Here is a 23,719-nt window from a genome sequence, read left to right as displayed (position 1 = left end):
CTGAAAACCCATGACAGTTTTTGCATCGTGCATCCTCCTAGATTCATGCCCAGAGCACATGTCAGCTCAAGATACTTGAATCCACAAAGTATGATTTCAAAAAATAAGACAATGTCATAAAAACCACATATACAACACCTGTAAATTATAATTTAAATTATTAAAATTGCACATATCAAGCTCTGCAACACAAAATATTATCTTCACTACCACAGTTAAATCACTGCTCTGCAGAAAATCTCTGGGTACTTCTAAACAATACAGCATTCTTTTAAAAACATGATGTTTCAGTTAAAACCAAAGCAAAGCTTGTGACTCCACTTTTGGTCAAAATCCAGACTTCCTTTGAAAAATGGTCAAGAATATCAAATAGACAAAGCATTTCAAAAGTACATGGCTCGAGAAGCTGGATGCTTTAGAATTGAAGTCTCTTTTCTATTTTACCTCCTCAATTAAATAAGTTGAAATTGTTGTTTCCATAATGTTTTAAGTTTTTATCAATAGTGACATCCAAGTAGCAGAAGATCAGTAGTTTTTGTGAAAAAGATTGTATGGGAACAATGACTTAGTTCTTAGCAGCAGCTGGTAAAAGGCCAGGTTCCATCTCTGCAAAGGGCAGATCAGAATGTAGAGCTCACAGAGGCCGAGAAACTCTGAGTTTTATTGTAAGCAGACCATGTGATAAAATCTAATTGTGACTGAGAGCACATGGAAATTCTAGCTTTACACTTTCCTTGTTTATCTGTGTAAACGCATTGAAATAAAATGTATCAATTTGGTTGGGGGGGGGCATATAATTATGGATATCTACTGGTTTATTTGTTTCTTTTGGTGTTGATCTTAATTCATAACAGTGAGAGCCTGATCTGATTTTCCACACCTTTTCAGGATCACAGTCAGAGTTCCACTCTCTCCAATACTTTTCCTCCCAGGTGGCACAAGGTGCACTGAATCCATCTCCTGGGGGAGTTTGGCCCACAGGCCCTGGGAACACAGTTACTGCTTCTCAGTGGTCCCCAACAAGTGTAATGAACAAATCTTCAATTCCTTTGCATTCAGTTAAATTGCAGAAATATTAATGATGTGGGGCCTAGACTAAAACACCCACAGGAGTTTTATAAATTAAAACTTTTATCTGAATTAGAGTAGGAGGCAGAATTGTCTTCCACGCAGAAAATTAAGAGAATTAAAAACCTTTAAGAAAGAAGGATTGGTTAAAAAAGAAGAGAATCATAACTGATCATAAATCTATTTGTTGAATATAAAAGAAGTAGGGGTGAAGTGGCCAATGCCATTATTTATTTTACTAAAAACAGTTACAAAAAGATTCTTATATTCTAGGAGTCCAGGCAGTGCTGCCAATGGATAGATTTAGGATGAGTTCTTCCTTTCAGAAAAAATATTTTTCTTAGTCACAGGTGTTTGAATGATGTCTGGGCAAAGGGGAAGGGGGAATAGAGGGGTTAAAATTTATTAAGTAGGCTTAAGGTTCCTCCTGCAATGAGGATACAGTTGCAGAGATTTCACATTATAAATAACTGTAAAGTTCCAGCATGTGTTAATGTGAAAGGCCACCTACTGACATCACTTACAACTTTCTTTTATAGTCCAGGAGAGTAAATAATGACATTTAGAAAGACAACACAAGCAGCTAGAACTGGAATATTTCCTGTCTTTTTATGTTCATTAAGTAGAGCAGTCTTATTGGTGATGCCAGTTTAGAGCACAGTCAAAAACAGCAACAAGTATTCCTGAATATTTAGTGATCATGATTGCTCAACAACCACTATGAGCAAAATAGCACAAAATACAAGTAACAGATATCCCAAAATACTACAAAGACCATTGTGTAAACAGCAGGCTCACATACGTATTAAGAAATTATACAATACAATCTTGCTGAAAGTATTCAATAGTTTTGATCAAATGAGATTGATATTTAATCACTTGCAGCCAAAGAGTCTTATTTCAAAATTGCCCTTTTCAATAAAAACTAATGCTTTCAGTTAAAGGACCTAAAAAACCTGGTGCTGCAAAGAATAAAATGTCAATGTTCACCGAGTAGGGAAATTGTACAGGATGAATAAAATGGAGTCAAGCTCTTGACTCCTTCTCCTACATCTATGAGAGTCTTATAAATTACAGAAATATCAGCAGAGCCCAAGACTGCAGGAAAAATGCTCCAAAAATCACAAAATCATGTAAACACACAAACTAGCAGTGGTAAAGCAGCAACTTAGTGGGGAGTGTCATGAGTGCTTAAAAATCAGAGGCCTGTGCCCTAAGGTGGCCATCACACACCCACTACACCAAATCCACCAAATCCCCAGAAAAACAGATTTCTCAGCTCCCTCTTTATCAACTCCCCAAAGGCCTCCAATGACAGATGGGCAGTTATTTAGCCACGGCAGTGAACCTTTGTTAAAGGAAAATCAGAATACAAAGAGGTTTTGCATTAGTGTCACGAAACTCAGCTTTCCTTAACAGAGCGTGCGCTCCCAAAACGAGCCTCTCATGGCTGTGCTTGTACCACATCTCCCAGAGCACAGCTCTTAAAGGAAAAGCATTTGGGGAAATTTCTGTTTGGAAGTCACTTAGCATATAATGGGTGCTATCCTAAATAAATAATGAATGAGTTAATAAATAAATTATAACGACGTCTGCAGCCTTAACCATGGAAGCAACCACCAGCCAAGGCAGATGAGGGAGTGGGAACTGCAGGGCCACAGTGGGATGTACCATCACTGGTGTGTCACAGACAGAAACATGTTCCAAATACTGACTTGTTAGGGCCTGATGCTCAGTGCACACCGCTGAAATCTGTTGCTCTATATAGCCTCTGATGTAAAACATTCTCATATACATCCACTGCCTAACAGCACAAGTGTGCAAAAAAAGTATTAGAAATGGTTAGAAAAAATTAAAGCTGCATATTCTTTAGTATATCACAGCAGTGCTACTTATGTAATGCTTCCTACTCAATATATTCATCATTTTGCAAAGACCCTGAGAATTCTTGTAATGCAAAAGACAAGGAAGTTCTTTCATCCTACAAGAGAGGATATTCCTGTTGATTTATTACTGTACAGTAATGCTGTAATTCTGCATTTGGCCTAGTTTGATACCTTATACACAGAATCACCATTTTTCCAGGGGAATCCTTCCAAAGTATAACTACACACTGACACTTGAATAAAAATTAATAGATGGAAACCTTAATCAGAGACCTGCATTTATATTATATTCTCAATGACCTCTCAAAAGTCACCAGAGCTGTAAATAAAATCAGAAGTTTTTATTAAAGAATATTGATAGAAAAGTTCCAGGTATTGCCCTATCTTGTTTTCCTGGATAAGAACCTTTTTTAAATAATAAATTGCTGGATTTATAGCTGAAACTTTCTTTATCTTATAATAAAAAATCCTTGGAGAAAGGTACTGTGGGGATAGGCTTTCCACACAAATACTGAATGTGAATAACATCTGTCCTACATACAGCTTTTGCAGAAGAAACAGTCTTATTTTAGTTTATTATAAAACTGAATTTGATTCTCTATGCCATTATCAATCTAGTCACAAAAACAGTTTGGGGGCTAGAAATGTTATTCTCATGCAGTACATTAATCCCATCATTTCATTGCCTAAAAGTGGTATCTTACCATATAATCTCCATGATAAAATTTACAGATAGACTTTCCTGCAGTCTGGGTACATTTTTAGCCATTTCATTAGATTACACTGATACACAACTTTTCTGCTCATCTCCTCCTCCTCCTCTGTAGCTCCTACTCTGACATTCTTTTGTAGAACAAGGTGATTTCTCTACTTTTCTCTTTATTATACAGCATTTTGATCCTTCTGTAGGTAATGGAACTTGCTCCTGTATTTTCACTTATACAATTTTCTAACTCCTGTGTCTTGCTATTTTCCTTTCCTCCAGACACCAGCCAGTTCTGGAAGCTCCTCTTGACTTGCAGATTTACCAATATTTATGAAATGCCAACACTGTTCAGAACATAGCTACATAATGTTGGTTTTGTTTTATAATGCTGCTAGAATTTATGCAGGCCTTGGTAACTGTACCCACAAGGAGGTAACAGAAAACTGCTTCCCCTCATTTCTCTTTGTTTAGCTAAAGCTCAAATTAAACCTTAAAGAACTATCTAGTTGATGTTATTTTTTCAATCAGAAGTGATAATTTAAATATTGACATTTTAGATGGCACCAACATGTTTTTGATTTCTGCATGGTTACAATGTTTTTTTATATCTCAATGTCTGTCTTAATTTTGTTGGGGTTTTGTTGTTTTGTTGTTTTGGGGGTTGTTTTTTTTTTTTATTTTGCTGAATCCAGAAGCATTTCCTTTTATTTCAAAGTATTTCTATGTTTGTAGTAAATTAAACATTAATCTTTCTCTGCAAATGTCAAGTGATATTTAAATGTTTTTCTGGCAGATAAATGATTATTAATATTAATGCAATAAAATCACAGCTCTTTGTCCTTTCTTTGATATTTAAGAAAAAATTAAGAATGTCAAAACAGTTCTGCAAAAAGAGAATTCATTGGTCTACCATCCACTCTTCATTAGCCTGAGAGGTAAAAAATTACTGATCTTGTGAGACAATGTGTTTATAGAATCAGAAAGGGTTGAAAATGAATTACTCTATCAGTGGTAGAGTGTGTATCACTTCAATGTGAAAATGCCTTGTTAAAGTTCATTTTAATTTAAAGCCCCCTTTTGTCATTCAAAAAGCTCTAGCACAACGAAAGAATCTTTGTCACTTTCATAATTAGCCCCTCTTGCACTAAATGAGAATAAAATCTGATCAGAAGTCCATACAGGCAAGGTCATAAATCAAAGAGAAAAGCTCCACAACAGTCCTGTAAGATGTCCAAAGGCACATACAGCTTGGAATTAAAGCACTGCAGTCAGGATCCACTCCCAGAAACACAGCACAAAAAAGCCCCAATAATATCTGTTTGACAGGCTAAATTTATCTCCATATTCTGTAGCCCTATAAACACATTTTGCTGTTTAGATACAAAAGCAATTTCAGCACCAAGGACAATCCAGGAAAGCAAACAGCTGTTAAAGTGCTACTCTCACCATTTGCCAAGCAAAGTCAAATTAATTTAACTTAATGCTCTCATTTCAAACTGTGGCAGTAAAACAAACAAAAAAAAAAACCACCATATATGATAATTGTCATAAAGTAGGAAAAAAGTTGTATTAACAGAAAAAAACTCCTTGGGAAATCAAGTTTGATTTTATACACAACAGTGAGTATGCGGCCCAGCTCAAATGTAAACTGGATTTTATTCAACTTATTTTCATTTTCAGATGAAAGTAAAAAGACATTTTGAAAGATGTAATAGAATTCTCAACCTTGGAGAGTTATGGGGAGAGTGACAGCACATCACTCTCTCTACTCAGGGATCATAAGAACACCAACAGATATCCAAGCCATCAACATATTATTTTACTCCTCATGTTAACACAAAATGAGGATTTCATCAGAAAATGATGCCTAAAACATGGGGAGAGAGAAGGGCAAGGAGAGGGCAAGGCAGGAAGTTGAAGGGAAGACTGCTATAAAGTGGCAACCAGCAATGAAAATTTGTAGCCTACAATAGATACACCTTTCATAATTCCATATATTATGTTAACATAAAATGCTAATCCTAAATTTTAATCAGATGAGAGTACTTTTAAAGTAGCTACATCCATACAAACAGCAACTTTCATGAAAATTCACATTCACATCTATAAAGTACACATATATGTGAAGAGATTTGTATAGCTCTACCTTCAAATTCACTGCTATGTCCATTAAAATTGTGCAACTTTCCTTTATCATTTTGGATTTTAACAATATTTTCTCTGCAGAACCAAGCTATTAATGTTCTGTCTCTAGCCATGCCAACACCAAACTACTTCCAAAGGAATGCCTTGTTTGGAAGGAGTGGTTGCTTGCACATCTGTCACGTCTTCCCAAAATTCCATGTTACAATAATTATATAATGATCACAAGTAATTCAGTTCCACATATTTGGAGACATGTGGAATTGATCTGCTAAGCAACAGACTGAAGAGATCAGTGTGACAAAAAGAGAGCACTGCCTTTCTCCATCCTCCTACAATCTCACACTTCAGTTTGGTACCATTGAGCTTCTCACGTTGGCTCAGGTACTGAGCACCTTGGTTTCCTCCTGGACACAGCCCCTCTGTGCTTTAGGCACAAAAGAAATCTAATTTCCCCGGTCTCTCAGATGTACAGGTATCTCAAAAGTGCAATTTGCAAACTCCCATAGAAGCAAACCAAGCCTGGGAACTGTGACGAGGGCGTGCAGGTGATTAGAGAAAGAAAATGGATTTAAGATGGATGGGATGAGAATCTGAGTCAGACATATTATTGAAATTGAACTGCCTAGATCTTTTTCTTATAAGTGAGTATTCCAAAAAGCCAATAAAGCTTTTAAACAAAAAGCAGGCTTTTTTGCTATATAATAACCTAGATTAATTGGCTTTTAAGTACAGAAAACTCAAAATGACAAAGTAGGAATGAACAAAAATCAAAACAGAACTCCCTTTTCACTATTACTTTTCACCTTTATCTGAATCTCAAAAAATGTGGAGGAAACTATGATTTTAAAGCCAATCACATCTCATACTCCCTTCTTCTTCTTTTCTGATAAGTCTTTGATATCCAGAAATTTCTAGCCTACCATGACGCCCACTTATGCTTGATTTAAGATTCCAATTAAGTGGAGCAAAATTTTTTTTATTTGACTGTATCTCCAATTTTTTTTTTACCACTGGGTTTGAGTTTGGTAGGAACATATTTTTCCAAAAGGAAAAAAAAAACTCTATAAAAAAAGGGAAATATGTATATTTTCAAAATAGACAAAATTTTCTCATAAATTATTTTATGACCCCAGGAAAAAAAAAAGCAGTATTTCTAAAGCAATTAGTACTTAAATAACCTTACAGTGATTGTTGAGCTTTATTATTGTGTCTCATGGGCATGAAGTGACCTTGATCAATTATACAGATCCAATGTTGCTTTTGATTCTTCAAAGGCAGGGACTTACACACACTTTGCAGTACTATTGCTATTCAATATTAGGCTGAATTTCTCAAGAGGGGTGCCAATTTACCTCTACATAAGAATTTAAAGAAATATCAAAATTTTTCAGTTCAAAACAACAACAAAACACCCTACTTTTGTTACATATTTTGTTATACTTCTAATAATATACCCCAACAATATAAGAAGCTGCTGATATAATATGAGCTCTTAGGAACTTAATGCACTATGAGATGAAAGAGTTAATTTAAATTACTTATTTAAATATGTACATGGTTAATTCCAATTTTCAGTTTGAATCTACATATATGTGCTTTACAACACATTCATTGATGACATACAAAAATCTTTATCTTATTAAATGCATTGGAAAGTTTTAACACATTATGAAATACTGGATAAGGACTTACATAACAAAACAGTTACCACCCTAAGAAGCAAGTAATTATTTGTGGTTCCTAATTTTAATAATATTCTAGTATTTTAACCTCAATAACCTGTATTTCTTTAGTTTATTTACTTGGGAGTAAAAAAAATCAGATATTTAATACATTAGTAAAAATGTTTTACATGTTGCTATCCATAGTGAAAAACTTTCAAATAAAGAAGTTAGCAAATGTCACTAACTTTAACCAAACAGACCTGCTATTTCAAAAGCCAGTCTTCAAAGCCAGGAACTTTTGAAAAGTCTGTCTATTCATGTTCGTATTTTTACCACACTGACAGGAAAACATTATCTCTGTGACTGAGAGATGACTTTCTGTCACACTGCTGATGTGAAGGCAGTCAGCAGCAGAGGCACCTTTGGCTTTAGAACATCCCAGATTCACAGCAAACATGGCAGTCCCACTGTCCCCTCTAAAGATGGAAATAGTTTATACTTTGGGAATGATAACTAGAATCTTAAAGTCTTCCAATTCTGAACAGGTGGGCAGCTTCTTACAATTACTAGGATGGCAGAGATGTTGTAAATATCAATTTATAAACTCTTTTACTAATAAGGATATAAATTGGGGATATCAGTGCCTAGCAGCTGTATTTTCATTTTTTAAAAAAGCAAAGATTTTGTTGCCAGCAAAGTGATTTTTTTTCAGCTAATAAAAAACTTCACCTGCAAAAATCAGTTCTATAAACATTGAGGGATTTGCCTTCAGTGTACAGAACAAGGTATTCCAGGGCCACATGGATATTTGTGTCTTTCTTCCCCTTTCTCTCACTATTTTTGCATTTGCTGCTGCATTTTGCTGCTCATCAAGGCCTAGAAGAGGCTGGAATGAACCCCTGTCCCCAGTCCTCACCCTGAGCACGCTGCATGGCTAGGGTGTGATCCAAGGTGGCCCCACCTGTGTGTCACACCAAGGGGCAGTGACACCGCCCGCTGCTCTCACTCTGAACTGAGCCTCCACCTACCTCTGCAAGGCATCTGACACCAAACCACACCAGGACATTCTTCCAGTATCATCCAGCCAACAATAATAATAATCACGGGGGAATGACTGGCTAACAATTTTTAGGGGGCAAGATAATTTTATAGAACTAGATAGGTTAATTAAGAATACTACTAATAAACAAGTTTATTTAATTTGGTTAGATTTTCTTGGTGTTGAAATCTTTCTGCAAGATTGGAAATAACTCACAAACATTATCTTTCCAATGTAACATCCACAGTCAAATGACATTGGATTGCATATTAATTAGCCAAAACTGAATTTTTTCCACATTTTCTACATCATACCCTGTGGAATTTTATGTTGTTAAAATATAGTAGCCTGTATTTGCTCTTACTATGAAGTCATGTAGATAAAGAAGACCAAATCACAATTACCAAATTACAATAATACAACTTTCTGATTTCAGCATTCTTCCTTTCTCAGAAGAACCAACAATTTAACATATGTCTTCCAGTTATTATTATCAGTTAGCAAAGCTTGTTACAGAACTGTCAAAGAACACAATATTGCTTTTCTCCTCATCTAGGTTAAATCAGCCAAAACTGAATAGGTTGCAAAAGATAATGCTTGTTCTCCCTCCTCTTTCTTTACTCAGCTGGTTCATTCTTCATTAGTCTGACTCAGAGAAGATAACCTAACACAATTTTTCCAACAGTGTTTAAGTTTCCCTGTGCTGCTGAAATAATATCAGTTATTGTTACATTCTATCTGAAATAGTATCTATAATTCCTACTACCTGTTGAAGCATGGCAGAGTACAAAATAGCATCCCTACAAAGGAAAGTCCATCTTATCCACCGTGATTCAGGATGACACATACTTTGTTCAGTTTTAAAGAGTAATCAAAGGTGTGGGCTTAAATCCAATTAAGTGCGCTTCAAAGAAGATAATGTCAAAATGCTTCAAATGGTGATTCTACTGTGTAACACTGAAGCTCTGAACTTCTGGGGGCCTCGGATTTCTGAAACTATAAAATGAAAACAAAAGTACCTTGTAAAGCACACAGTGATCTCCTGCTGTAAAGGACTATAAGCAAAAGTTATTATTATCTAGGCTAACATTCTAAATAGAAAATAAAATCAACATATTCACATCCTAAGAAGTATCTAGATGTCATTGTGACACTGCAGATATATGGGACAGACACTTTTAATTGAGCTCCTCATAATCACTGAGAATGTTCTCCTTTTCCAGCCATCTCATCAGTTCTGACTCCTCTGGCATCCACTCTCACTGACCTTTGGCCAATTGAGTGACAGAGCATTTGCCCACTTGCCACACGACTACTTATTCATGGAAAGTTTCAGCTTATGGTCTGACCCAAAACCAACAGAAACTGTAGTTATGCAGAAATTTTTCCTCTGATTTCTGCCCTGGACCAGACATTGAAGATTTGGTATCTGTCAACATAGACCCCTGTCCTAAAAAAAATATTTAGAGTGCACAGCTCAATTTGGAGTTTTGGGCAAGAAAAATTTCATGTTCAAAAGAGCATGCAGACTTAATAAGGACAAACAGGACAATAGCTCTGGATCCCAGTTCTTTTGAATGTTAAATATATATAAATATAAATTAAGACATTTCAGAAGAAAAAAAATAGGAAGCATTTTGGAAAGGCAGATTTACAAAAATCTTTCAAGGAGGGATACTGATAGAGGAAATTGTAAAAATGGGAAACCTTGACTAAAATAAAATGGACAAAATGTTTACTGATGAAAATGAAATGCAAATATGAGGGAAGGAAATAAATTGATCACTAAATCCAAAAGGATAAAGAAGAGCACACAGATGGGAATAATGAAAAACAAAACAAATGCTAATGGCAGACCAATAACATGGAGTCCTAGAGGTGAGAACAGCAAGATTTAATTTGATACAGCAGTTAATGTACAGGCTCAAGGAGAGAGGCTCAACATTCACTCAACATACAAAAGAAGATACTTTAGCAATAACATTTACACAAATGCAGAGAGTAAAGGGAAATAACAAGCAGGACAGCATAGAGATAATCAAGTAAGAGGATGAGAAGTGTCTGGGATGAGTGAGAATCGCCCTGAAGCTACTGAAACAGAAGGGCCACTGAAATACACACAGTAATAACCAGAAGTCAAGTTCCAACTTGCTATCAGCTTTTATTTCTCAGACAAAAGCATAAATTAATTATAACATTGCTGCCCCATTCCTCCTCTTAACTTTACTTTTAGTAAAGAGCACAGCTACCATCCATCACCCCAGCGAGCTCAGGCACAAAGCTCTGGTGCTCTGACAGCAATGGATCTTTAACAGCACAAAACTCCAGACTGAACTCACCCTCTCAGTATTCATCTAAAGACATTTTGGGCTGTGCTAACACTGCTAAACAATCTCATTTAACTGTACCTACACAAGAGGCCATCAGCCCACTGCAGGTACATGGGCAGTTTTATGTTGCATTGAAGGTGTTCCATTATACAGCTTAACATAATATGAAATATATATGTAAAGCCTAAATAATTGGATCCTAATATAATAAAAACTGCAAGTAAGAAGAAAGACCAAAAAGGAACACAGGTGTCAAAAAGAATTCTTAGTCAATCATTCAAAAAACTCACTGTGAACATAATTTCTTAAGCTGACCACCAAACTGCTAAAAGGAAAAGGAAAAAACCCTAGATGTATTATTCCGTAGCTCTCCATATTTTATACTGCATTTATGATAAAGGCTTAAAAGTTTTTCACATCAGAAATATGACATTCACTCAGAATCCTAAAAAAGGCTACTAAAATGAATTATTCATGACATAATACAGTAGCAACAATAAACATTCAAACCAAATTTTTTTTTAAAACAGAATAAATTATTCTTCTGATGAAAAAGCTACAGTTTCATATGAGAAAAGAGAGATGTGATTCCACCAGAAACTGTTAGAACATAATAATAACCCTTAATATATTATGGTAATTTACCTTCACATTATGTTATTGTAGTAGATACTGGAATTCCAGTAGCTGTCTAAAGAACACACAGTGATAATTTATGGTTTGTTCCCAGTTTGTTTTGAGAAATACAAACACTAAATCAAAATTAGCATGCTAAAGGCTGAACCTAGAAGGCAATTAGGTTACTAAATAGCATCAATAAATGCAAAATGAAGCCCTGCATGTATCCAAAACAATGTGCTTCCCACCTAATAACTTGTATCCAAATTCCTGTCAGGCTGAGCAAAAAATTCCAAAATATTTTCTCCTGAAATCAGATAGTATCCATCCAAGAATAAAAAATACTTTTTGTTTATGAAACACCTCTTCTGAAGCATGTTTTCGAGCCAGTATTCTTTCAAAAGTACAGACCACTGTTTATTTCACAGCGTTTTGTCTCTTCTTGCATTAGAGTGGCAGCTCAAACAAGCAAAGATCTTAATTTGGCTTGTTAACTTTGGAACAGCAGGCAGCTGAGAATTTTTAAGTGATTTAAAGAACAACAAGAACAGAATCTATCTGAAGTGTATTCTAATTTCAGGGGAAAAAAAGAGAAAATGTTAATCTTGTAAGTGATCTCTTAGGGATTCCTGGAGATTGTCTAGTCCTGCAAGAGGGTCAGCATGAGGAGGCTGCCCTGACCTGTATCTGCCCAGGTTTTGAACACCTCTGTGGATGGAGACTCCACAGCCCCTCTGGGCAGCCTGTGCCAGTGTCTTCAGCGCACTGGGAAAAAAATCAAACATGACCACACAAAGGGTAGGATTTACAAGGAAAGGTTGGGGGAGCTGGGCCTGTTCAATCCTGGGAAGACATGACTGAGAGGGGCCCTCATCTGTCTGTCAGTGTCTGCAGGGAGGGATCAGAGCAAGGACCAGGCTCTGCTCGGTGGCGCCCAGCAATGGCACAAGAGGAAAGGGCAGAAACTGATGCACAGGAAATTCCATCTGGACTTGAGGAAGAATTTCCCTGTGCAGTGACTGAGCACTGGAAAAAGGTGCCAGACAGGTGTAGAATCTCCCTCACTGGAAATATTCCAGAACTGTGTGCACACAACCCTGTGCCATGTGCTTGAGCAGGAAGGTGGGACAAGGTGACCCACTGTGGTCCCTTCCCACCATCCTGGGATTCTGTGAAAGGTATTCCTGTATCTGGGGCTGGGAAGGAAGTACAAGGAACATTGTTCTCCCAGCTGGTGCTGCCTGAGCCCTGCCCTGAGCCAAGAGCAGCACCACATGTTGTGGTCACACAGTGACAGAGAAGCAGCAGCTCAGCACTGCTGTGCCCATGGCCAGCAGCCCTTCCAGGGCAGGGGCCCATGCGAACATTTCCAATGCTTCTTCTCTGCTTTAGTCCCCTTCCTTCTGCTCCCCTATTCTTTATAGCATCCCTGTTTGATCAAATCTAGTAGACATAGTACAAGATATGAAATTTCCTACATTTCAGTCTGAATTTGGCTCACACAGATCTGATGCAAAGCGCTCTCAACGTTTCTCAGCCATTTTGCACTCATTTCACACAGCTGAAATTCACTACAAAAGGCACTAGGCAGACAAGAACCAGGGCTTTTGTGTTCCTGTCTTCCACAAAACAGGGATAATATTACAGGTTACTGAAATAACTGAACAAAATACCACTATTTAGTCAAGCAGAATATTTCAATGTTCTCCCAAGAAGAAAATAAAGCCTTTCCAATACCTCTTAGCTCCCAAATATTTACTGTTCTGATGCTACTTTCTCTTTTATTCTGAGTACAGGCACTCCTGATGATAGTCTATAAAGCATCATCTGCATAAGCAGAGTAAAGAACACTTCAATTTCTTCTAGCTCTGAAGGGCTCTGATTTCAAAAGACAGAGGTTAAGCATACAAACAGGACACTGAAGGCAGAGTACTACTTTCAGGAAATAGCAAGGAGCAGCATTCCTGGCAAAATAAACCACTCCAGAATTTTTCCACTGGCACTGCTCTACATTGTATTTTCCCTGGGTGTGAGAACCCAGCAAGATGAAATTTGGGAAGGGTAGTTGGCAGCTCTTTTAAAGGCTCAAAATCAGATAAAAACCTAAAGTACAGTTCAGGTCTGCACTGCACCCATCAGAAGAGATTGACCTGGACCTACCAATCACTCAAACCTAACATGATTCTCTATTTTAAGAAGCAATTATTCAAAGCAATTATTTCCTTAGTCAGTAACTGAGGCAGAGGTCACCTGTTACTCTATAGAGTAACCACAGATTTATTCAAATCCAGGGATCCTATATGAGAAGAATTTGGCATCTCCTCATTAGTGACTTCCAACAGTGTTCAAAAATCTTTAGGTACAGCACAAACTCATCTAGACATTTTTCTTTCATACTTTTAACTGTCCCAGGCTTCTGTTGTGTCACTATATATACATACCTCTATACATTCCTGATTCCTGATGTCACATTCATGTTCATATTAACATGTGCAGTTTGAAATAAACACAGCTGCATTTATGTCAATGATTTTATATTCAAATATATCTGATTATGCTGAAATAAACACAGCTGCATTTATTTCAGTGATTGTACATTCAGATAAGGATATTTGTTCAGTGCAATGTAATGTTCCTTCACACTGGCAGGGACATCGCTATTCTTTCTTGTATTTCCCTCTATCATTTTTCCAGATGGAAAATTCTGAACAGAGCCAGAAAAATGGAAACTGGAAAATTTATCTCAGAACCTGATATGTAGGAAAATACTTTTGCATATTTTCAAAAATTATTTGGCCATCTTTATATAAAGTATCTTTGTTGTTGAGGTTCTTTTTTAATTCCTTCTCTGTCACAGAGAAGCTTACAAAAATCCCATGAAAACTTTCAAATCTGATAGAAATCTAGTATCAGAAAGGTCCAAAATCTTAAGTATAGATCTGTATCAGGTCTGCTTCTGGACAACACCACCTTCAGCCACTGTCCTCCTTAGAAAATAGTTTGAATAGAAACAAGAACTGTAAGATTTTCCTTCCTACTATTTGATCAAAGTATAGTTTTGCATGATGTTAATTTTGGCTTGAAACTATAACCTCAAATCTGTTTTTAGAAAATAACACAACATTATGAAATGTACTAACAGTGATAAACCATTTAATCAGATGTATCTATCAGGTGAGATCAAGATCCAGCTCAGTAACTGCCAGAAATGGATCCCTATAGAGGAGTATAAGAAAAACAACAGTCATTGGAAGACTCCCAGTATAATTCCCTAATTTACAAGGCACAGTTTATGAACCTCCTGAGCCAGAAATGGTGTCAGTGTTTAGTAGCTCTCAGCTGATCTTTCTTTCCTGGGCTTGTCAGTTTGGTTTTTTATTGAAAACATGACACATGTCAAGTTTTAGCATCTACAGGGTTCTGCAGGAAGAAGTTCCACAGCTTAATTAAACAACATGTAAGGAATCATTCTCCTTTGTTTGCTTTCAACATATTAACTGCTAGTTTCATTTGATGGCCCTTAGTTTTTTGTACAAAGAGACCAGACAGGGAAACACTGATATTTTAACTAGAAATCATGATTTTACAGACCTTTAATATATTACTCCTCAGTTGCCTTTTTTCCAGACTAGAGATCCACACTGTATTTAGTTGTTTCTTTTACTGAGACTGTTGTAAATCTGCTGTGAGCTTACAATATCTGATCACAGATATTTCTGCTTTTGTTTCCAGTTGCTTATTCTGGTCCCTTTCAGTTCAGTCAAAGAGCAAATCAAAACACGTGCTTTAATACCAGATGAGGAGATACAAACACATGGGAAGAGGGAGTAAAGGATTGATCCTGAAAAAGGTAGTGTGAGAATCAGATGGTAAACTGACTGTAAAAATCATAAGTGTCACAATAACTGCAATTATCACCCTAATTCTTTACCCTCATTGTTAGAGTAATACTTCCTGCATTTTCATTAGTTCCATAGGTCATTAATATCTATTTTCCACAAGTTATGCTATCTGACTAATGCCATATGTGTTGGCTGGTATCACATTGATATCAAGCACTCCCCATTTGTAAAAATGCTTTCCATACCATATCTGTTTAGATATTTAAAAGGTTAATATTTAGTTCCATTTGCAATGCTGACCTAGCAAGAAAGAAATTAATTTGGCATTACAGCAGTAACATCAATTTCCCATGTAACTTTAGTAATGCATTTACTGGAAAGAGATTAATATCAATTCCATAAATCATTCACGTGCTTTTTCCGGAGTTTGAGACATCTGAGTAATGTCATATATGTTAACTGATAGCACTCTGTGCATGCTACTTCCATTAATCTATGCCCAGTGTCATCATTAAAACACACAAAAAAATTAAAATCAATCTTTTGCTCTTACTTTTTTCTGACTTTTAACTTACAGTAGTCCAAAGGTATTGATACTCTGATAGAGAAACACTGCTCTGAACTGAGAACAGACATGTTCAGAATTTGGAAACATTTGCTAAATTATCCCTACTGGCAGCAATAACCACTTCATGCCTCCCCTTGAAATGTGGCATAAATTACTGTCAAAAAATAAGGAAATAACTAAAATGTTTCATTAATCAGACACACCTTGAAGCCCCAAAAGCAGGCTGAAAACAGACATCATTACTGAAATAACACAGAGACTTTCACTCCTTTGTTTCTACTTTACAGATGAGCATCCTTGTAGAAGTGAAAGTGACTTAGTGATTCTAGATACACTTGAGAGATTATAATACAGGAAATTTGGAATATTGACTACTTTTTGCTCCAAAACACAGTTCAGCCTACTACTAAAAGTGTTTGCACTGGAAGAAAGTATCCTTACACAGCTTTTGCTCTTTCTATTTCTACTGATGTGCCATTATGACACTTGCCTGTATTGCTTTATTCCTCTTCTAGGATATCATCACAGGGTTACTGAAATCAGGGGGAAGAAGGGTTTTTCTGTTCACTTAAACATAAACACAGAGGGTCAGATTGTTTAATAATTTTGCAAGCACATTACAATTCTATGTTAGATGCCAAAAATACAACTATTTCCTAGGTTGGATTTCAGTTTTTCTTTGAGCATGATACTTAACAGTATCATCATCTGTATTGTCTTAGTTTTCATTTTTAAATTTTTACAAACAAAAATGTCCATTTCAGAAAATGCTTTGCAAATCAAATTTTACAATATTTTCCTAATCATAACTAAGATTAATCACCCCTAATTTTAGCTGTCTAAAGTTACATGTCAAGTCTTAACAACTGGGACAGAAGCAGCCCCAAAGGGCAATCCATCCTATATTATCTGTGCTTTTGTTCAGAAGATATCTTTCATGGTAAAGCTCAATGGCCTATTTCACGCCTCTAAGTGGTTACAATGAGATCAGCGGAATTACAATCACTTATTGCAATTTTGAGTGTTGTGCAAAGTGTTTTATAAGTACATTATCCTATTTTTGAAATATAGAAGGACATTTAAAACCTTAACAAAAATGATACGAGGGTACTTCTCAGTCATATGAGATCTCTTAATACATTGTAAGTTTTAACTTTTTCCAACTGATTAATATCACTTGCAATCCGTCAGCACAGAATTTTTTTATCAGGTTTCTAATGCAAAATATTTTACAAACCTGATGTAGGAAAAGACAAACTAATGTTTGTGAATCGTTTTCATTGCAAGGTGGTGGTAAAGCAGTTAACATAATTTGAGGCTTACAGTAATTGAGATTGAATCTAAAATTTTACAAAACTTTAATTACAATCTTTTGAACATAAACCACAATACAGAAATTACCCAATCATAACATTTTTTCATAAAAAAAATAAGAATTCATCCAAAGGATAGAAGATTTAATGACTCTTGGCGGAGTTCCACTTTTTGGTTGAAATGAGAATAAAAGCAGACAGCAGCTTCATTTCTAATTTCAAGAAACACAGTATTTTTTTAACAGTTTAACAGCATTATATTTGATTAACAAGCCAAAATATATATTTTCAAAGCCTTATTAAAAGCCCCTGTATTTAACAGTTTGAATGCTGCGATTTACGAACCTCTCAGAGCCAACACTGCTCCCTCAATCCTCAAAAGTAATTATAAAACAAAAAATTTGAGCCACGAGCAGCATAAACTGTCAAGCTTGGGGTTTTTACCCATGCTCACAACACATCACAGTCTGCAGCCTGACTCCAGCTCCCCCCCATACTCCCTGTGCCATCCCAGGCCAGGCAGGACTGGGGTGCACCCCCAGTATGCCAGAGCCACCAACCACCCCTTCCCTGGGTACTGCAGTCCAGTGATACCAGGCAAAAGGAACATTTGAACCTCCTCAGGATATTTCTGCAGCAAAGCCACACCTGGCAGTGCCAGCCCAAGTTTTTCATCTGCCAGTTCTCTCCATGGAGAGCCCAGGGAGGCATAAGCTGGAGAACAACCAGAGCCCAGCTCAGAATCACTCTGTGATGGAAGGCAACTGGTGTGGCTACACCCTGCAAACAGCCTTGGTACAATGAGAAGAAAGGTGGGGCTTTTTAAGGGCTGAGTAATTCAGTTTATGTTTTCTTTGTTCACTTTGAAAAATACATCGAAAAAGCTTCTCATGCATCATGTTAAATTCACTAAAAAATTGTGACCTCATGCAGAAACAAAGCTATTGCAGATATGTAAGCTCCCAGAAAAACTGGCTTCCAGCTCTGGAGGTATCATCTCCAAAAACATCTCTTACAGTTAAAATGACTAAGCAGACAAAACAGCTCTTAGCCACAATACAGAATAGGCTGCTGACTTAATGATGCCATCAGAAATCACAAGCACTAAGGCAGCACAAGACAGTAGGGGCAGCTGGCTAAACTAAACTTTGAAGTCCTTTAGATAAAATGTCTGAAATACCAACTCACCTTGAGTATGAAATGCCAGATTCCCTGAGGAACATGTTCATATCAAAATCTGGGCCTTCCTCAATCAGGAAGGACTTCTTTGCATGGCAGAAATGAACACATACTTTTACCCAGAGCAATATACTGTGCAAAATTCCCATTTTGACAGAACAGTAGGTGTGATGAGAGGTAAACATTTGTAGAGTTGTGCATTCCTGCTAAAATGAAACAGTGTTAATAATTTAATGCATTAATGAACATTAGGAAACAGAATTACAACTGACCAAATGTATCTATTTCAGATGTATACATTTCAATTTGTACTGTGCTTCCATTTTTCCCTGAAACTAACTCATGATTCTTGTGAAAACTGAAATTACCCAAAAAGTAATGTGTGGTATGCAGGAAATCTGAATTTTTATCAGTTTCTTTCATGCAAATGATAAATCAATGTAAAAAGTTTCTTTTAGTTGTATATATTCTTAAATATTAATAAAGATAAAAAGGAAGATTCCAGGCAGAACACTAGCTTGAACTATGGGAAACACAAATTCCTCACATACTTGCAAGTTGATAATTCTCCATCTTCTTTACTCCTCTGTCAGTTATTAATATGATAAAGGGCTGAGGCACCTTTCTTCATTTTCAGTAATTGCATTTATTTCGCAGCAATGATTTTTTTCCCTAGTAATAGATTCATTAAGGGTAAGTAAAGTACAAGGCACCAGATGGTTTAGTTCTTTCAGAAAAGGACCTGGACAGTATAAGGGTTCACAAGTTTTATAGAAGTCACCAGTACCATGCTATTGTGAAAAAGATTGGACTGTCACATTGCAGAAGTAAATAGATTGCAAGGCATGCCATGTAATAAACTCTACATAGGATTGGCACCAGCTTATCTGAGTATCATGCTCACCTTGGACCACTGCCAATCAAGAAAGGCAGAAAACAGCTGGAGATAGGCCAGAGGAAATAAAAACAGCTGGAGATAGGCCAGAGGAAATAAAGAATGAGAGAAAATTCGGAAAATGTGAGCACTAAGGAACCATTGAAAAAAAATAGCAGTTATTTAACCTGAGGAGGGAAAGGCCAAGGAAAGATATGATAGCAGCTTTCCATTAAGTCAAAGAAAAAAGGAATAATCTGCTTTCTGTGCCAACAGGACTGGACAAGAATTAATGCCTTTTTGGTAAGAACATTTCTGCATAGAAAGAAAATGTTTCTTACATTGAGCAAATTGCAGTGTTAGAATGGATTGCTGCTTTCTCATTGAAACTCACTGAAAGTCTCTGAAAAAGATAAACATCTGTCAGGAATGGCAAAAATAGTTTATTTTGCCTTTCAACAACAGAATGGACTAAAAAAAAAATCCCAGTGCCCAGTTGTATTTTTTTTATGATTTTTTGAAAGCACAGCACTTCAAAACAGCAAGCTGGACATTGGTTTTCAGACTACATAAAAACACACCTCTGTCTCAAACAAATTCATACTTTTCAATGTTATTTAATAGAATAATGATAGCAATTACTAAAATGAAACCACTTTAAATAGCATTTCTTCTGCATGTATTAATATTTTTCCTGATTTCTACAAATTTAATATGCCTTCTCTATTTTGAAATCTGTTTGCTTCCATTTCTACAATATAAAACAGTCATTGAAAAATAGGTATTTTCTTTCTCTCAGCCAGACCTTTCAAGAAAACAGAGAATGCAGCCAAAAAAAGAAAAGCCACTTATGGAATTACATGTAACACAACTTCTATTTTAGAATCATAGAATGGCTTGGGTTGGAAGGGATCATGAACATAATTTTGTTCCAGCCCCCCTGCCTAGGGCAGAGCAACCTTCCACTAAACCAGGGTGCCCAGAGCCCCATCCAACCTGGCCTTGAACACTTCCAGGGATGGGGCAACCACAGCTTCTCTGGGCAACCTGTGCCTCCCCAGCCTCATTGTAAACAACTTCTTCCTCATAGCCAACCTAAATCTACCCTCTCCCAGTTTAAAGCCCTTTCTCCCTGCCCTGTACCTACAGGCCTTGGGAAAAAGTCTTTCTCCACCTTTTTTATAGGCCCCCTTTACATACTGAGAGGCCACAAAAGTCTCCTCAGAGCCTTCTCTTCTCCAGGCCAGGCAAGCCCAATATTCCCAGCCTGTGTCCATAGGAAAGGTGCCCCAGCCCTTGGAGCAGCCTCATGGCCTCCTCTGGCCCCCTCCAGCAGGTTCCTGTATTTCTTGTTGTGGGGACCCCAGAGGTGGGGGCAGTACTGCAGGTGGGGTCAGTTTTACCATCTGTTCTTTGAAAAAGGCAATTTCAATAGGATATTATATTTAAGGTGGTACTCAAAGAGCATCAAGAAAATCTCATAAATGTTGTGTCCTACTGTTTGGACAATAGGGTAGGATACATTCCATTTCATAAGTTATCCAAGATCAGTTAATTTGCTTTGACCAGTAAAGATACTCTAAGCAATTGCTTGGCTGACATAGAACAAAAGATGAAGTGAATTTACATATGAAATGTACACAATATTACTCTCACTCTTGCTAATACATTGTCATCATGAGAAAGTAAAGGAAGGTATTAATTTCATTCACACTTGTGTTTTGGAAGTGTCTGAATATGCAAAGCAACGTCACAGCCTCATCAATGTAAATAAATAGAGTATTTCAAAAGCACCTGCTTCTATCATATTCTATTATTGCCCAAGTATGTAAAGTATGAACATTAGCTTTGAACAGAATAAACATTTTAATTTAAAAATATAATTTATTCCATTGTTCAAAAACTGGAATTAAACCATCATGCAATGACTCACAATACTTCACAAATAATTTGATGACTGCTACTGATCTTTTTCATTGCAGAGAAGTTTAGCACAAGGAAATTTCCCAGCTTGGCCATGATTCATTTCTTAAACTGTTTTCTGATACAAAATGCAAAAACCCCACATAGCTATTATAAAATAACACTCAAAGTATGTTTAAAAATACAGAACTATTGTCTGAACCTTCAGAGACACACCTTAAAAAAATACTCTTTATTATTCACTGCATCATTTGCACTTTTTACATAATGTAATCACAGGATTTAAATAACTCAATTTAATATTTATCCAGGAACTGGCAGCCAGTATTCTACCCTAAGGGATGTAACTCTTTATAAAAAGCTCATTTTACAAGATACTGGAGTAGTTTTGGCATTACCATCACCTCTCACATAAACCATGCAGAAAACTATAGTTTATCCTGCCAAATGCCTTTTCTACATATGGTGTTTAACAGTGCTCTGTAGGTCTGAAAGCTAGTAATAATAGATTTAAGCTAAAAATCTGGTAGCACACATGTATGTAACACAAAAATTTAAACAATGCTACGTTTTCATGGATATATTTACCTACATAGCCCACATGCATATAAGCAATTAAAATTACTCTTCAAATTAATGTGCTAACTATAACTCCTATAAAAACACTTCCAGTTTGCAGTAGCTTCCTAAAGTTTTACTCTCCTATTGGCATCAGAGGCAGAACTTCCATTAACCTCAGCAATATAGGATCAGGCCATAGGAAACCCAAAGTAATATATTTAAAGACAGCACATACAGATTTTCAAAATTCTCTAATAATGCAAGGACGGGCTTGGCACTTTACTGGGTTAACTGCCCCAGTAAACTCCTAAATTAAAATTTTAAATAGCATATTTTAAATACAACATCGTAAATTCATAAATACTACCACATAAATAATGACAGAATAAAATCCTGTTATGTGTCCACATGTGGTTAAAGATGGATCTGATGAAATTTTTATTGTAAGCAACAGCAAACCTCACAACCTTTTTGACATTTGAAGTCTGACTTGAAGTCAAACTGTGACTGAAGGGAATCAGCTGAATTTGTTAAGTAGAATTTAATGTAAGTCTTCTTTATAATTAAGACACTTCATAAAAAGATGAGTGATGGAGTTTAAAATGTTAATATATTGACAACTGGGTAACATAATGCTGAAAATACTCACCACTTTCAAAACAGGCATCAAATATAAGATGTCCTTTTTTGGGCTGTCCACAGTAACCAGCTGGGAGAACAATGTACTTGCTCACGTTCCCTGCTATGATATCATCACTTCCCATGGCACTGCCTGCTGCAGTAAAAGTGAACAAAAATAAAATGAGCCTAAAACAAAATATATTTACTATATAAAAACCACTTGAAGGCTACTTGCCCACACATTTCTACAGAAAATAAAATTTTTACCATTTAACATTCACCAGTAAATAATTCTTTCTTTTCAAAGTGCATATAAGAATTTTGATATAATAATGGCATAATCTGTTAAAGGCTCTCTAAGGAACAAATCACCCAGCCTGGTTTCTTGCATGTTTATGGCCTGTGGCTGAGCCCTCTCATATGCATTAGCCTGATATTCAGCTGGATCTACTTCTTTCAACAGGAATTCTCTAGCTCTAGATGCTGCTAGATTCCCTGGAATTGAGCTCCCCATCAGGTTCTTTATCACAACCCTCAGAAGCACCTTCCTCTCTACCATCATTAATGGGATCCTCTTCCTCTATCCTGCTGCCTATTTTCATGCATCTTAAATGAACTTAGAACCTTTGAGACTGTTCAGTCTCACTCATATTTGAAATTTTAGAATTAATAGAAGGAAGAAACATACACCTATAGAGCCATGTGACTATCTGAGCCCTCCTTGTTAGGAAACAAAACTCAGAAAAAGAACTTAAATAGTATTTTTTAATGCAGCATAATTTTATGGTAAAATATATAAGAACATAAAGTTCCCACACAATGGCATGATTTTTGTCAAAATACATTAGTACTGAATACACTGAAAGCTTTATCCTTACAGTTAAATTAGAATAACAAATTGCAGTCTGTAAAATATTTGTTTCCAAATAGGGAGTGAAAAACACTAATTTTTTTTTTCATTTGATATACGTACAATAAAGCAAGCAAGTAATTGTATATTATATCATACATTTATATTATAGTGTAAGAAACACTCAGCACTTTCTTCACTTCTTACAGCTTGGACAAGAAATATTTAACAATAGAAAAACTATCTTCTGTATTATAGAAAATGAAGAAATGGTATGGCTTCAAGTGCAGAAGGCATGTGATGGGATAATGGGATGATAATATCTTATTTCACTCTGATAAATAGGGCTACTAAGGCTTCTAGAAATAGACTTTTGGTCTGTACTGATTTTTTTGACATTTAAATGGGTTATGGGGGATGATAAATGTGACACAAAGCTCAATTTGTTTTATTATTATATTGAAAACTATTTCACACAAATGTTACAAGCAATTCATATTGTCCCTGAATGAGGAAAACAGCTTATTAATTA

The 23,719-nt window shown here is 36.2% G+C and overlaps 1 protein-coding gene across 1 annotated transcript in view; it reads right to left on the bottom strand.

Moving 5' to 3' along the window:
* The window catches only part of AGBL4 (AGBL carboxypeptidase 4), an 870,267-nt gene that overhangs the window by 830,625 nt on the left and 15,923 nt on the right, over positions 1-23,719 (bottom strand). Inside the window, exon 2 of the mRNA XM_059853862.1 lies at positions 22,366-22,491. Coding sequence (XP_059709845.1) covers positions 22,366-22,491 — 126 coding nt within the window. The remainder of the gene's footprint in view (positions 1-22,365; positions 22,492-23,719) is intronic.

Source organism: Haemorhous mexicanus, chromosome 9 (genome assembly GCF_027477595.1).
Source record: "Haemorhous mexicanus isolate bHaeMex1 chromosome 9, bHaeMex1.pri, whole genome shotgun sequence".
In the NCBI taxonomy this organism is placed as follows: Eukaryota; Metazoa; Chordata; class Aves; order Passeriformes; family Fringillidae; genus Haemorhous; species Haemorhous mexicanus.
The sequence above is the reverse complement of the archived record's forward strand: the minus strand, read 5'-3'. Positions and strand labels throughout refer to the sequence as shown.